Here is a 14,295-nt window from a genome sequence, read left to right on the forward strand (position 1 = left end):
TCTGAAAACGGAAAGCCTCTAGGTGACTTGTGATAACGGTACCTCACGCAAAATAATATTGTCTAGGGCGCTCTTGTTCCATATTTCAATTATCTTTTATCTATTTGAAGATATCACATAATTACTGTAAAATTAGCGGTATTTTAATTTCGCCGGGATGAAGACTCTTAATGTTATGTTTGGTCAAGAGGTCACGTGTGTTAAAATACAACTCACACCGCTATCTGGACTCAGTGCGTTGGATAATACTCACATTTAATATTTTTCTCGAATAAGACTCTGGGGACCTTTTTAATGCAAACGGAGAAAGACCGAGTCTAGGTCAGGCACAATATTCGAAGTTTGAGGGAAACTTCCCTAATCTAGGGAAACTTCGTACGTAAATTTAACAAAAAAAAAAAAAAGTTTTTTCGATAAAAAGTGAAAACCCAAGGCAATTCTAGCGTTGATTGATTGACCAATATAAATGCTTTTTATTTGTTCTTCAGAAATAGACCAATAGAATAGCAATAGTGGGTATGTGTGTTCAAAGTAGCATAATTTGCACCCATTATTGGTTGGGTAATTTGATTCTTTTGTGAAAAAACGAGTGAAGGAAATTTTACAAAATAGAAGCAAAAAATAAATGTGGCCTCTATTGTTCCCTTAATATAACTAAATTAATCATGTCACATAATGTCTGTCATAGGAATTGGACACTCAGCAATCTAGGGAAAATTTAATAAGGGAAAATTTTTGTCAGTCGAGGGAAATTTTATTAAGGAAACCTACGAACAGTGATCAGTAGAGAGCAAATTTTAAGGTGCAGCACCTTTTCTTAAAATGTGGTTATTATAACAACCAAAGTTGAAAATTTGTATTTCTGGGCATAAAACGAACTGAAATGAACGCACTTTGTTGCACCTTTTTCTGTGAACGTTGCACCTTTTTTTGCTAGATTCATAAAAATTTCGCTTTTTCTTACTTCTTTTAGCCTTCAGCGCCTTTATTGTCCCTTCTTTTCTCTCTTTTTTAAAAATTTGTACAGAACAATATGTTTTATTTTTAATCTAGTTTACACATAACATTCCATAAATTTAGAAGCAATCTTGTCGGATTTGCTAGGAATGAATTTGAACTGAATTTGCGAAACAATTCGAAAAAAAAAAAAAAAAAAAAAACCTTTGGCAACGTCAACTGAACTTCCTGTCCATGCCCTTACAAGGTGTGTACCACTGGTTTCCGTTGATGTCGAGCGAAGTTTCTCCACATACAAGGATCTCCTGAGCTCCAAGCGACAGAAACTCATTTGAAAATATAGAAATGTTATGCATAATCAAATATAACCAGTTTCTGAAGACCTAAAAGTATGTGAAGGTTTCTCAAGCCACAATAGTGCTAAATTAAAGTTTCCCTTTTTAAAACACCGAGTTGGTTTTAACCACAATTTTATTATAAGAATGTTGAATGTTGTACAAGTTTGGGATTAAATAAAACAATTTTGCAATCTATGTCCAATGTTTAAAGCCAACACTTTAACAGTATTTGTTGGTGTAATGAATAAAGAATGTTCATGTAATTGTATACTATAGCACTTAATAAAGATATCCTATTAGTACCTTTTTTGCACCTTTTTGAATGATTTTTCAGCACCTATTCTTCCCTTTTTCCTACCACATTTTTGCACCTTAAAATCCGGTCTTTATTGATCAGGTATAATGTAAGTTTCTCAGAGACCTTCCGCAAGTAGTGGTTGATTAATTGATTTTTTTTTTGTTTGTTTTGTGATAAACTAATTCGGGTTCACTCGCAATTAAACGAAAATATTTATTTGCTTCACATGTAGTGATGAATTGTGAATGGCTTTTGTATGATGAAAGTTGTCAGTTTTTGTTGTTTTGCGGTACTTCGCTGATGAACACAGATGAATATTGTGTGGTAAGTCGTTTATACTTTTTCCATGCTTTTTTTTTTTTAACTGCAATGGTTCAACCGTGGCCTGAAATCTTGAAATCTTAATTTAGCTTCTTTTTTCGATGTCGTCATTCAATGGTCAAATTTTGAACAGCGATATAAGTCTGTAACAACTCAATATTCCATTATTACTTTTATGTATTTCCAGGGGTAAAAGTGGATCAGAAAATGTAGGCTAGCGGTAGGTAGCGGCATGTCACGCCGTTTCCCCTGTCTATCTTTGCCCATTGTAATTTTCTAGGAACTGGGGGGACGCCGTATACATTTTTTCCCGGGATGGCGTCTCCCTGCGTTCCCCCTAACTTTTACTCCTGTGTATTTCTAAATAGTGTCGAAAGACATCGAGTCTTGGGACGCATGTACGAAACGAAACAAACAAAATTGTAAATTGTACAACGATAGAAAATATATTCAATTATGACAAAAAAAAAAAAAAACGAAAATAAAATAAAAATATTAAAAAACATGTTTTCTTTTAAAAAAATAAACAAAATAAAATTATCTTCACTAAAAAAGTAAACAGATTGAAGAATATAGTGGGTGGCTTTCTCTCTCGGGGATACAGAATCGCGAAGTAGTCTCTCGGGCACCATTGCAGAAAGATGGTGACCATCAGTCAGATAAGTATTTTGTCCTTCAGTAAGATAAATATTTAATATAATGCGCAATAAGGTCCATATAACGAAGGTTCCGCCCGCTGAGTTCCGCGCTTGTTAATGACATTCCAAATGCAACATGGGAAGGAGGGTGCAGCGGAAATGCTTCAACCTCTGCAGTGCTGTTCACAAGAACCTTTCCAAAACCTGATCACTATGGATTAGTGCTAGGTGTACCATTACAACCCAGAGACGAAAACGTAACGCAATCAGTGGTGACAGATGAGCCATCAACCTACAAAATAGTTAAGCCCTTGACACCTCGAGAGAAAATCTTCAGTGAATGCTGTAGTGTGATTTTGCGTGATTACACCCACAAAGATCAACCCATAATTCGTCGGCACAACTGGAATCTGCTAACAAGTTATGAGATGCAGTTAAGACGGAACATTGTGGAGTCTCTGCAACAATGTCTCCGACTATTCCGCTCAGAATATGGTAACTCATATAGCCGTTTTAGTTTTCGAAACTGCCCCTCGCCCTACGCATTGCCTGGATCTTGCATTGAGCGACTTTCCTGTGGGAGGCGCTTCAATGATGATGTTGACTTCACTTCTGCGACGAATGATTTTCTGGACAGCCACACTCAGGACTTCTACAATAGCGGCAGCCACCAATTAGTACATAGATAGGACAGTGTCTTACTCTAAGTGGAGGTTAAGTAGAGAAAGACTGATCCATTCACTAAAACTTCGTATGCATTACTTTATTCTTTCTCGGCAATAATTATCAAATTATGAACGTTCCTCGTATATAGTATTCATAATTTATACTTTAGTAATTAATATACACATTTACCTGCGTTGGAAGCTGCGAGTATGCGTTTAATGATTGCGTAGGTGGTGCTCTAACAGCTGCCGACGCTGCTTGACACGATGTGTAGCTGAGCTGAGGATTTTGGACAGGAGGCAACGGCCATGCTCCACTGGAAAAGATCAAACAAAGGAAAGAATTTATTACTCCAAAATTATTACTTTAGCTTCTGATAAACATACAGGTTAAGAGAACTTCCCTCTGCCCCAACCTTATTCTTGGCAATTATATTCGTACCTTTCGAGACAAGAACTACTACATTTAACTTATCCACTCCTCGAGCAAAAAAAGAGAGCTGTCTGCCATATATGTACTGTTGCTGCATTACTGTTGAAGGGAGATCCAAAGGGTTAGAAACTCTTACCAAATCATAACATCACATTTCGCTAGCACATTACTTCAAACATATACAGCAACTAAGCATTGAAATCGGGCCTAATTCAGTTCGCTGGCTGGTAATCGACGTCACCCTACGGCAGGGGTGCCCACAAGGGGGGGCTATGACGCAGACTGCGTCATTGAAATGTTTGGGGGGGGGGTAAAACCTATATAAATATGTTTGATGAGGGGGGGTAAAATTAATCGAAAAGAAGATTTTTTCATGGAAGAACACCTACGGATAGACAATTGGGGGGGTGCGTCATAGACATAAGGGGGGGGTGGGCACCACTGCCCTACGGCAACAAATTTAAAGTATATTGGATTGTCTTGTACACAAGTACTGTGGCAAAAACTTCTTATGTTAGTAGATCAATCAACTCCTTTGGTGCGAAGAAGCTCAAATTAAATATTGCCAACTCTAATTGCTGAGTTTGCTTTTAATATGCGAGAATTTAATCTTGATTAAAATAACGTCTAATATATGTTAGTGTAATCGACAAAACAAACTACAGGGCGTTAAATTAATGAACAATTAGCTACAAACTTATCTATAGTAAGTTAGGGTGACCAGACGTACTGATTTCTGCAGTACAGTACTGTTTCTCAAAGAGTTGTCCTGCGTGTTGCGAAGAAAATCGAGAAATGTCCTTCTTTTTTAAATGTCCCGCGAAATGTCCTGAGTTAACTTACTTGCAATATTTTAATATTTCATTTTTTATTCACAATTTTTAATCACAGGCACTCTTTTCCTGAATGATCAACCGCTGTGTATTTTTTAAAACTCCTCAAAAGGTTAGGGAAGGAGAACAACTAACAAACCATTGTTTGTCAATACATTGTTTCTACTGAGAAGGGCTTGTTGAGATATCGGTAAGATAGAAAAAGTTTATTTTTCAACTTATGACAATGGTGCTAACCAAGTTAATCCTCCTATGGCCTTGGGGTCAATATGACCCAAAGGGACACCTATTTCTTAAATAATTTCATTGTGCGATGTTTTCGGTTACTGATTATTTTAGTATTCCTCGATCTAATCTAGTTCTTTATATAATACAAATATTAAAAGTTTTTACAATACCGTTGTTAAATGAGAAGGTAACGCATTAGACCTTGGGGTCATATTGACCCCAATATCTAATATTATATTTCCTGTTATTATATTTTACTTTTGCACGATGTTTTCGGTTACTCGTTATTTTTCTGTTCCTGGACCTAGTATAGTTCTTTATATAATCAAAATATTAAAAGTCAGTTTAAGTAAACTTGTTAAATAAAAAAGGTAACACTTCAGACCTTCGGGTTGTATTGACCCCAATATCTAATATTATATATTTCCTATTATTCATTATTATTATTATTATTATTATTATTATTATTATTAGAGGAACTGTACCAAACCCGGGCCCGGGTCCATAAAGCGGGCCCCCTCAATTGCTGCTCCGGGTATTGGCGTAGAATGCTAGAAATAAGCTGAATTGTAGTTTACCGTTACTGTTGCATGCAGCGCTAGTTCCTGTGTTGATCAGTTAATCCTTTGTTCTGCAATAAACATCTGACGAGTTTTCATGCAGTGGAAAGTTTTGAAGCTCCGACGAGCAAGCATTGTTTTCCATAGTTAGTAAAGAGATAATTGAACCAACTATTTATTTATTTAATCGTAATGGTAAGAGGTATGTTCTATGTAATTAGCTAGTAATTTAGACGTAGGAGTGACAAATTATTTGCAGCGAAAGTAGAAACATGTATGGTCGTAAAGTGGGCCCCCTTGTCAATCCTAAAGCGAGCCCCTACTATGTTGTGCAAAATTAAAAGATATGTTTCATACCAAATTCTCATGATTCGTGCAATTTATTTACAATCTTCAAGAGGACCAAAATGACCAAAACAAAGCCGAAGCTAATAACTCAATATTGTGGTCGAGGACATGGTAGTGTCAAGTCATTATCAAGATCCTATGATCCAGGAAAGTAAAAGATACCGCTGAAGGTGAAAGGAAGAGCCAAGGAAGACGATTCTAATTGTGGCTCAATCTCTGATATAAGGAAGCATCAACAATATTCTCAACTTTAAACGTTCCACCGGGGAAAACATCGTCCACGGATAACGATGCCACCTGCACGTTCTGCACTGAAACTTTTTTGAGTGATACGAGAGTTGAACTTTGGGTCCATTGTGTCATGTGCTTTTAGTGGGCCCATGTAGATTATGAGGAGACTACCAAAGTCGTTTATATTTGTGACTTTCGCCAGTAGAAGTCTTAACTTTGTGAAACATTTCATTTATCACGCTTAATGTGGAAGTTTTGGTTTTGAAGTTTGAGGATTTTTTTTAATGCCAAATAAGTAGGTTGGAGAAAGAGAGATGTTTAGATTTCTTATTTCTACCAGTAGAATATTGAATATTTCAGTTTTGAAAGTTTCAGTCTATTTGAAAGATTGTTCTAGAGCTTAAAAAAGAAAAAAATACTTTTTGATCTGCTATTTCCGCCAGTAAACTGTGGAATATTTAAGTTTAGACATTTTCAGTTTACAAGTTTAATCTAGAGTGGAGGTTGTGCTGGAGTTAAGAAAAAGACTCTCAGATTGCATTTCGGCCACTAGAATGTAGAATATTTAAGTTTTAAGTTCAATTTTAGTGTGTTCTTTACTTTTCGGAGTTTGTTTCAATTTCTTCTAATAAAGTCTTTTAAACATTCATATTTCATTTTATTTCAATCCCCAGTGTTTAGGATGTTGTTTTTAGCTTCAATGCGTAACTCATTTAAGTAATACAAATTTTCGTTTTGTGCAATTTATCTAAATTTAAAGGGGCCCGGTTTTGGAACAGTTTTTTCGAATGCCGAAAATGCAGTCCATATGAAAATCCATTTTTTCTCAACCTATTTTTTTCTTGATTGTTATGGGAAGAAACAAGCAAAGCAATTACATATCATATTATTTTCAGCCTGAATATTATTTTTTTCTGGTCGATATTTTCTTAGATATATGGAAAAAACAAAATGGGGGCCCACTTTTGGTACAGTTCCTCTATTATTATTATTATTAAGCCATCTCAAGATAGTAGTTTAACTATTACTTAGTATATCTTTCATGTTTGCATGCCCTTATGAGAAATTAAATAATTGGGGTCAAACTGACCCCAAGGACGGGCGTGTGTGTAGATTTGAAGGACCATAGGAGGGTTAAGTAGAAGTTTCTCATGCCAGCCTAAATTTTCTCTCATTCCTTAAAATAATACCACGCTCCGAAAATCGTTTAAAAAAATTCTTTAGCCCTATACGAAGTTTCACTGTTCTTTCATAAAAACAAACTTTCATCATTCATCAAAGCATTTGGAGTTGTGTTGAATTTCTTCAATACTTTTATTCAGTACTTTTCTTTTTAACTAAAACGAATGATTAACTTAAGATAACGTTAAATGAAACCAGGACATGAGTATTGCCAACGCAGTCAGTAAACTAACGTACACTATTATATTTGTGTTCTACTTTTCACTTGTCAGAATCTGGTCACCCTACAGTAAGTACAAATTATCTAAATTCTTCAATTAAGATTTCAATAAATTAATCTTCTTAAAAAGAAATAATAAAGCAAGAATAATACGAAATCTGGATATCATATAACAGTCCATCATCTACAATATTCTATAACAGACTATACGGTAAATATCTTTGATGTATGAGTATTGTATACCACGAAGTAATTATCACTACAAAAAAGTTTGAAGCCTAACCACATTGCCTTCACTGTGTTGTTTCGTTTGCGGTATTCTTATCAAGATAAAGTAAATTTGGAAACAACTTCTTCTTTCATGTATTTTCCTACTCTGAAATAACCGTGGTATTTGGAATCGACCCGACATAAACCAACGTTTAGCGTTCTCGTTCCCCAATAGGAATGTCCCAGGTTTGAATCACATGGTCGGCCATATTGACTGAGCAAGAGTAGAAAATAGGTCGCAGGATAAAAAGACTGTGGAAGAAAGGGAACAAAAAGGAAATAAATGCAGAATGAAGTCGTGATGATGTGAAAAAAAAATCGTGAGAGAGGCCTCGTTTGCACCCAGATCCGGAAGAATCTTGGAATCGGACATTAACGACGGCGATGATTGGTTACTGGGTATCTCTTAAGTGGCGTTTTCACTTAGTCGATTTGTGGTCGATTCAGCTCAACTGATGTCATTTTCTGACTCAGTCAACTATGTAAACAGAGCTTCGACTGAATCTCCTAGCGACCAAACGTGGCGAATCGACTATCAAACTGAATTTTAACAGGTTCTGTGTATTCTCAAAGGATCGATTCGATCTGATCGAGCAGCATAGTCGGCTAGATCGCCTAGCGGAGAAAACATCTGTCGCCAGGAAAGCTCGGTGGAACACATGTGAGTTCCAATCACAAATAATCTTAAATAATGGCCTGTAATGGAAGTAATGATAAAATATTATTTCTGAGTTTGTATGATAAAAATGAGTGTCTATGGAATATAAAGCTCACTTTTTATCAGAACGTTGCGGTTAGAGAGACCACACTACATAGAAGCAATACATTGAACTAGAATGAATAAGAAGCAACTAACTTCGCTCAGCATGGACTCAAAGCTTAAGTAACTTTACTCTTACTAAGTAATAAAGAAAATTAACATAAAAATGTCAATCGTTGAACTACGGACTAAAATTATTACGGTATATATAATACATCAAAATCCTGCAGAAGCTCTTCTCTCGGGCATCTTTGAAATCGATAGTCAATTTCAAATCGACCAGAGAAGAACGAGTCAACAAGCAGGATTCAGTTTTGGTTGAAATAATTGAATAGAACAGATTCAACGTAGTCGATTCGATTTAGCAGCAACTGCAAATAGCCGGAGCATGGCCTTGTGACTAAGTCGAATACGTGAAAACAGGGCTTTCGCTAATCACCTACTTGAAATACGAATTGAAAACCCATTACACATTAACAATATCATTTCCTACTTTCAAAGAAGTTTCCAACACATGACTATCCGTTGAGTACCCGTACCCTAATTTTTGAGTAAATTGAAACATCAACGCATATGACAACATAAATTTTCTACGCTGAAAAGGTTTACTGAATATCCTTTAGGTAATACTGGAATGGAATAGAAATACAACACACAAGAACTTGACAATGTGGACTTATAAAAAACTGACAGCTATTGTCTGTCTACTGAGTACCACTCTCACACTGATGAGCGAGTAGTTAGTACAAGTTGATCAATTCTTGGATCAGAAGCTTATGCTGTAAGCCTAAATTTTAGACCAGTGGTTCTCAACCTAATTCCTATGACGACCCCATTTTATCACATTCTCTTGCCAGCGACTCCCTTATAGTTTCTGGTTTGTAATAATCTTGTGTGGAATTTTTAATATACTTATTGCGGAGATCTCACGATATCCATTTATTTCTATAATAGTAGAATCCATTTCTTGTATATAGTGGATACAGTAACTTCCCTGAAAGCGAAAGGATTAAACTCAAATTTGGTCAGTTCATTCATATTACAAATATCGAATCCGATCTGTCGCACTGTTTCAAAATGGAGATCGTTTGAAAATTTTAAAACTTCTTAACTCCCTTAATTTTGGATCAAAATTTTCCATAATTGGTTAAAAAAACGTGGACAGTTGTTAGGAAAAAATTATTGAATGTTTTAAATGACTTGATAATGTGCGTCACGAAGATTGAACCGGACATTGCCGCACTAGTGAAATCACACCATGCTCAGGTATCCAATTAGCTTTCAATTTTAATTGTATTTCAATATGTAGGTTTTGTTGCATTTCTATTTTTCTGGTATTTCAATATACAGTTGTTATTTTCATATTATTCCTCTTTCATTTAAATTGATTTTTAAACAACTGTGCACCGGTTGAAAATGTTTAGTAGACCTATTATTTTGTTGTTCTTAACATTATGTATAAAAATAAAAATATACCTATCAGAATAAAACTCAAAATAATATTTAAAAATATTTTCCGGTATTAGATTCTAATTATATTCATCTCTTCCGCTTATCTTCGTGATCCCCAGGTTGAGAATCCCTGTTTTATACAATGTATGAAAGCTACCCCGTCAGTGTGAAAATGAGTGGTTTAGCAATAGAAAGTACATCGTATAAAATTAATTATATATATTCGATATATTATATTATATTATATTATATTATATTATATTATATTATATTATATTATATTATATTATATTATATTATATTATATTATATTATATAAATTCGAATCTCTCTCTTGGTACTAAATGAAAATAGCGTGTTAATTTCCATAGTTTGCTGTAAACTGGATTTGTTCATTTTTCACCAAGCAACGAAACGAGTTTTTCTGCATCATAAGGACAAAAAACAATAAAATGTTAAACTGAACCTGTCTTTCTTTGCAGCAAACTCTTCAATTGTTTTTATTTTTTATTTTTTTTTTTTTTTAACTATTGGAGCTCCACATATTCCTATTGGTTGGTTCTTGTCCTGACAGTAACTGTAGAACTTTCCACATTAACGCATCTATAATAATTAATCTGAGAACTCAATATCTGTTGTTTTTTTTCTCTATAGATAAAAATCGAAAGAGAAGAACTTAAATCCTTGTAAACAACAATTGTTACAAAGCGTAAGGGAAGATAATTTGAAATTATTTTGGAACAACCGAAGACAAAAGAGTTCCTCTGTCGTAATAATGTATTATTACCTTAGTGCGTTCCTTTTCCACCAGTGGCCATTGTCATAAGAACATTTTGTTATTATTTATAATCTACTAAATGATAACGGGAGGGATTGTCTTGTAAGCATACAGCATCCTATGGTACTTCTCAACTGAACAGGACAAAGCTAATTGTTTTTATTGCGCTAGATAGCTATATACAGTCGCATATAATAACTAGTACGCTAGGAATAGCCACAGAGTATGTGTATAGTTATCTACGCGTACACAGTATACATTCATCAAATGAATAATTATTGTGCAAAATATTTCGCTTTTGTATTACTATATACAAGGTATTGTTCTCTTCAGGCAGCATCAAATAGGAGTCTTTATAGGTTAGCGTTGCCTCTTGTCCACAATCGCCCACCATTAATAAATTGCAATTTTCTTTGTATGGATATACATACGTTTTGTTCTTTGATTTTAAGTCTAAATTGAGAGGAACAAAAAAAAAATCATTTTATTTCTGAAACTATTGTGTTTCATTTATGTGGCGTTTAATTCTCTTTGTTTTCTACCGTAATGGAATATTGCGGAAACAGGAGTCATATCGAGTGGGATACGGTGGGGATCTGAACATACCAAAGAGTAGAAAATGTTTGCTCCGTCCGAATTATCGAGTAAGCTATTGCTTGCTGACACAGCCGGTGAGTTTTAGTGGCAATTACTCCCTACTTGTATATTCTCTGCTAGATAAATACGACTGCAATGCCTCATAAACAACATTGGCAATTAAAACATTTTCTCCATACCTAAGTGGAATTGAAAAAAAATATTTTATTTTCCGTCGTCCACCAAGTAGCCGACAATATAAAATCCTTATTTTTTCTTAACCTTCTTTTTGTACTAAGAAAAATTCACACTTACATAAAGAAAAAAATGCATATATATACACTATAAGCACGCGCTTATATGTCAATACAATGCCTTGTTTTAAGAACGAAAAATGTTTTTAAATGTGTACTTAACAAATATGGCCAGCAATATAAATGGAACATTTCACTGTTTACAACAACAAGCCTTGTGTGATTTAACTACACTCAACTAAATGCAATTTTATTAGATAATTTACGGTGTTATTTTTTGTTTTGTTTTGTTTATCAAGATTTAAAAGACAGATTATTATGTAATTAAATCCTACCTTATTTTTTTAAATCAAAATATTATTCTAATTCTTTACCATTTTCTTTGCATTAAAATATTATAAGTCAAAGAAGTTTTAGATAATGTCGGACTTCAGCAATCCTAAACTGATATTTTTTTTTTCAATTGAGGAGTTTGATGTACCTAGGTAATAAAGGCGTAAGCGAGTTTACGCCCTTTTTCCATCAAACGCATTTATGGCTTCTGCTATGCTTGTTTAGCCTCCTGGTAACATTTCAATTTAATATCGGAATAAAATACTGCATATTACATTGTTTTATGTAAAAAAAGAAAAAAAAACTACTTATATTTTCAACATCGTTTTTCTCCAACTGTATGTTTCAGACTTACACCTTTATTATATCAATCTCCTCAATTGTCACTCCATGAGATTATTTAACCGATCTGACTGTTTATAGGATTAGATAGGATAGAAGATTAATCTACATATTTAGAAACCCAGACAGTATATTTAAAAATTTGTAGCCCAGAACAAATCTGAAATACATTTCTTGGATCAATGGATCGAAAGATCCAATATATCGCACACCCAGTGGAAGAGTGTTACAACTCAAAAAAAAAATAAATAAGTAAAATAAATAAATAAATAAATAAATAAAAAAGAAAAAGAAAAATAAAAAAAGAAATTTCAGTTATCATCGCTTAAAAGAGAACACAGAGAGAAGAGAACCCTACTTGGTGATATTTTCGCAAAAACGTAACTAAACAAATTAACCTCTAGATGGCAGAAATAACTGTATTCCAGGGAGCGATTTTGATAGGATAACAAACTTTAAAAGTCATGTTTCTACAAATGTATAATTTTGACTTGTAACAGTCTTGCACTGGGTGTGCGATATTTCATTCAATTAAAAATTTTCTTGTACGCCTTACACCTGGAGAACAACATACAGTGTAGCCAAAGCCAAACTATCACGCTTATTCCGTAAAAACTACCAAACCTCGTTCAAAATGTTTGTGGCCCCTGATCCAAAAACTAATTATTGGGCAAGATCGCAATCTTTTGATGCATCTTTTTGGATCATACCTAATTTTTTTTCTTTTATTCAAGTCCGTCCCATGTTTAAATAAGCCCAAATTTTCGGAATCTAGAAATTCAATTTTGGACGTGTCATTCTTTAAAATAAAACAGTTCGAAAAATCCTTACAAACGATCCGAAAGGTTTGAAAAATATGTGTTCGAATTTTCGTACAAGTCCGGCTCAAAGCTAAACTCGTGAATAAGCTGTAATCCTGACCCTGGTCCGAACTGTAACTCAATAACAGGATATAGAATTGATCCAAATCTTCATTCCTTTATACCAGTGATAGCCAAACTGTCGATCGCGAGCTACAAGTAGCTCGAGGGGACACTTTCGGTAGATCATGTGAACGCTCAAGTTGGCTAATCTTGATCCAACAACAAATGTAAGATTTAAAAAAAAAATGTAATTCTTTTTGTTGGAGCTCATAATAGGATTTAGAAACGGTATTGTAGTTTAGAAACTACGTAAGTTTGGCGACCACTGGTTTATACCTTGTAGGTCCGCGTAGACCTCTAATAGTCATATCAAATGTTCATTACTAACTATCGATACAGTCGTCAAATCAGAAGTTGAATTGGATTGGTATGACGCTGAAATCTGGTGACAGTCTTTTAGTACAACGAAAATTAAGTAAATAGGAAAGTAAGCATATCGTACAAATTTGGTATGCCATCCCAATCAACAGAAATTTTTCGTATGTTTTAGGCTTTTCCGAAATAAACGGTTGAAAACCACAGTTCTAGGAAATATAACTACTAATTACGTATCCTTTCCACAATGTCGACGAAAGTGTTATTAAACCAGTTATTTCCAAACGGTTTACTGGGAGAAAATATATTACACAATATAATGTACAATCACCAGCAAAAGTATCTCTCCCCTAAGTGTTCTAATTCTATTACTTGGGGTCCAGATAATTTACAGTTGTGAGAACGCCTGGACAGATGCAACCCAACTTACACGTAACTTTTCTCGACACTGACAGTAGTTGGTAGCACTGAGTCATGTCTTTATGCAAGGAAAATTGTGAGTAAATGACGCATGAAACACTCCTCCATTGTAAGGTGAATCTCTATGGTTCAGAGCGTATTGTCTATTGAACACCATATATTCTCAATATTGATGTGTACGTTATGTATTATTTCGTTATATATTGCATGCTCTGAGAAATAAAAATACTGACCACACATGAATCAGAAAATTCTTGAAAGTAGATGAAAATATCAAATATAGAACAACTGCTGGAAGTAAATTTGATAATGAATGTCTCCATTGATAGAACTTCTCCAATTCCTCATTCCAATATTTTTTCTTTCTGGAGAGAACTTGAATCGAACCCATGACCCCAACGTTGTGAAACTAACGCTTAAGTCATTACTCTAAGATATCACTGTTCTGGAAGAAGGAAAAAGCTGGATGTGCAGTGAATTCAGTAAATTACACACTTTTACGATTCCAATGTGATAATGATAAAATTTTCTGAATGTGTTATGTAGAAAGAATAGTACAGAGAATTCAACTTTAACCCTTATCCGGACAACCATGGCCTCCCAGGCCCACTAACTTCATT

General features: G+C 34.4%; 1 protein-coding gene across 6 annotated transcripts in view; it reads right to left on the reverse strand.

Moving 5' to 3' along the window:
* LOC145668910 (uncharacterized) overlaps positions 1 to 14,295 on the reverse strand; it is a 399,698-nt gene that overhangs the window by 19,732 nt on the left and 365,671 nt on the right. For all 6 annotated transcript variants that reach the window (XM_081737188.1, XM_081737189.1, XM_081737187.1 and 3 more), the window contains exon 5: positions 3,408 to 3,534. In XM_081737188.1, coding sequence (XP_081593314.1) covers positions 3,408 to 3,534 — 127 coding nt within the window. The remainder of the gene's footprint in view (positions 1 to 3,407; positions 3,535 to 14,295) is intronic.

This window comes from Thermobia domestica, chromosome 13 (genome assembly GCF_964235325.1).
Source record: "Thermobia domestica chromosome 13, izTheDome1.hap1.1, whole genome shotgun sequence".
Taxonomy (NCBI): Eukaryota; Metazoa; Arthropoda; class Insecta; order Zygentoma; family Lepismatidae; genus Thermobia; species Thermobia domestica.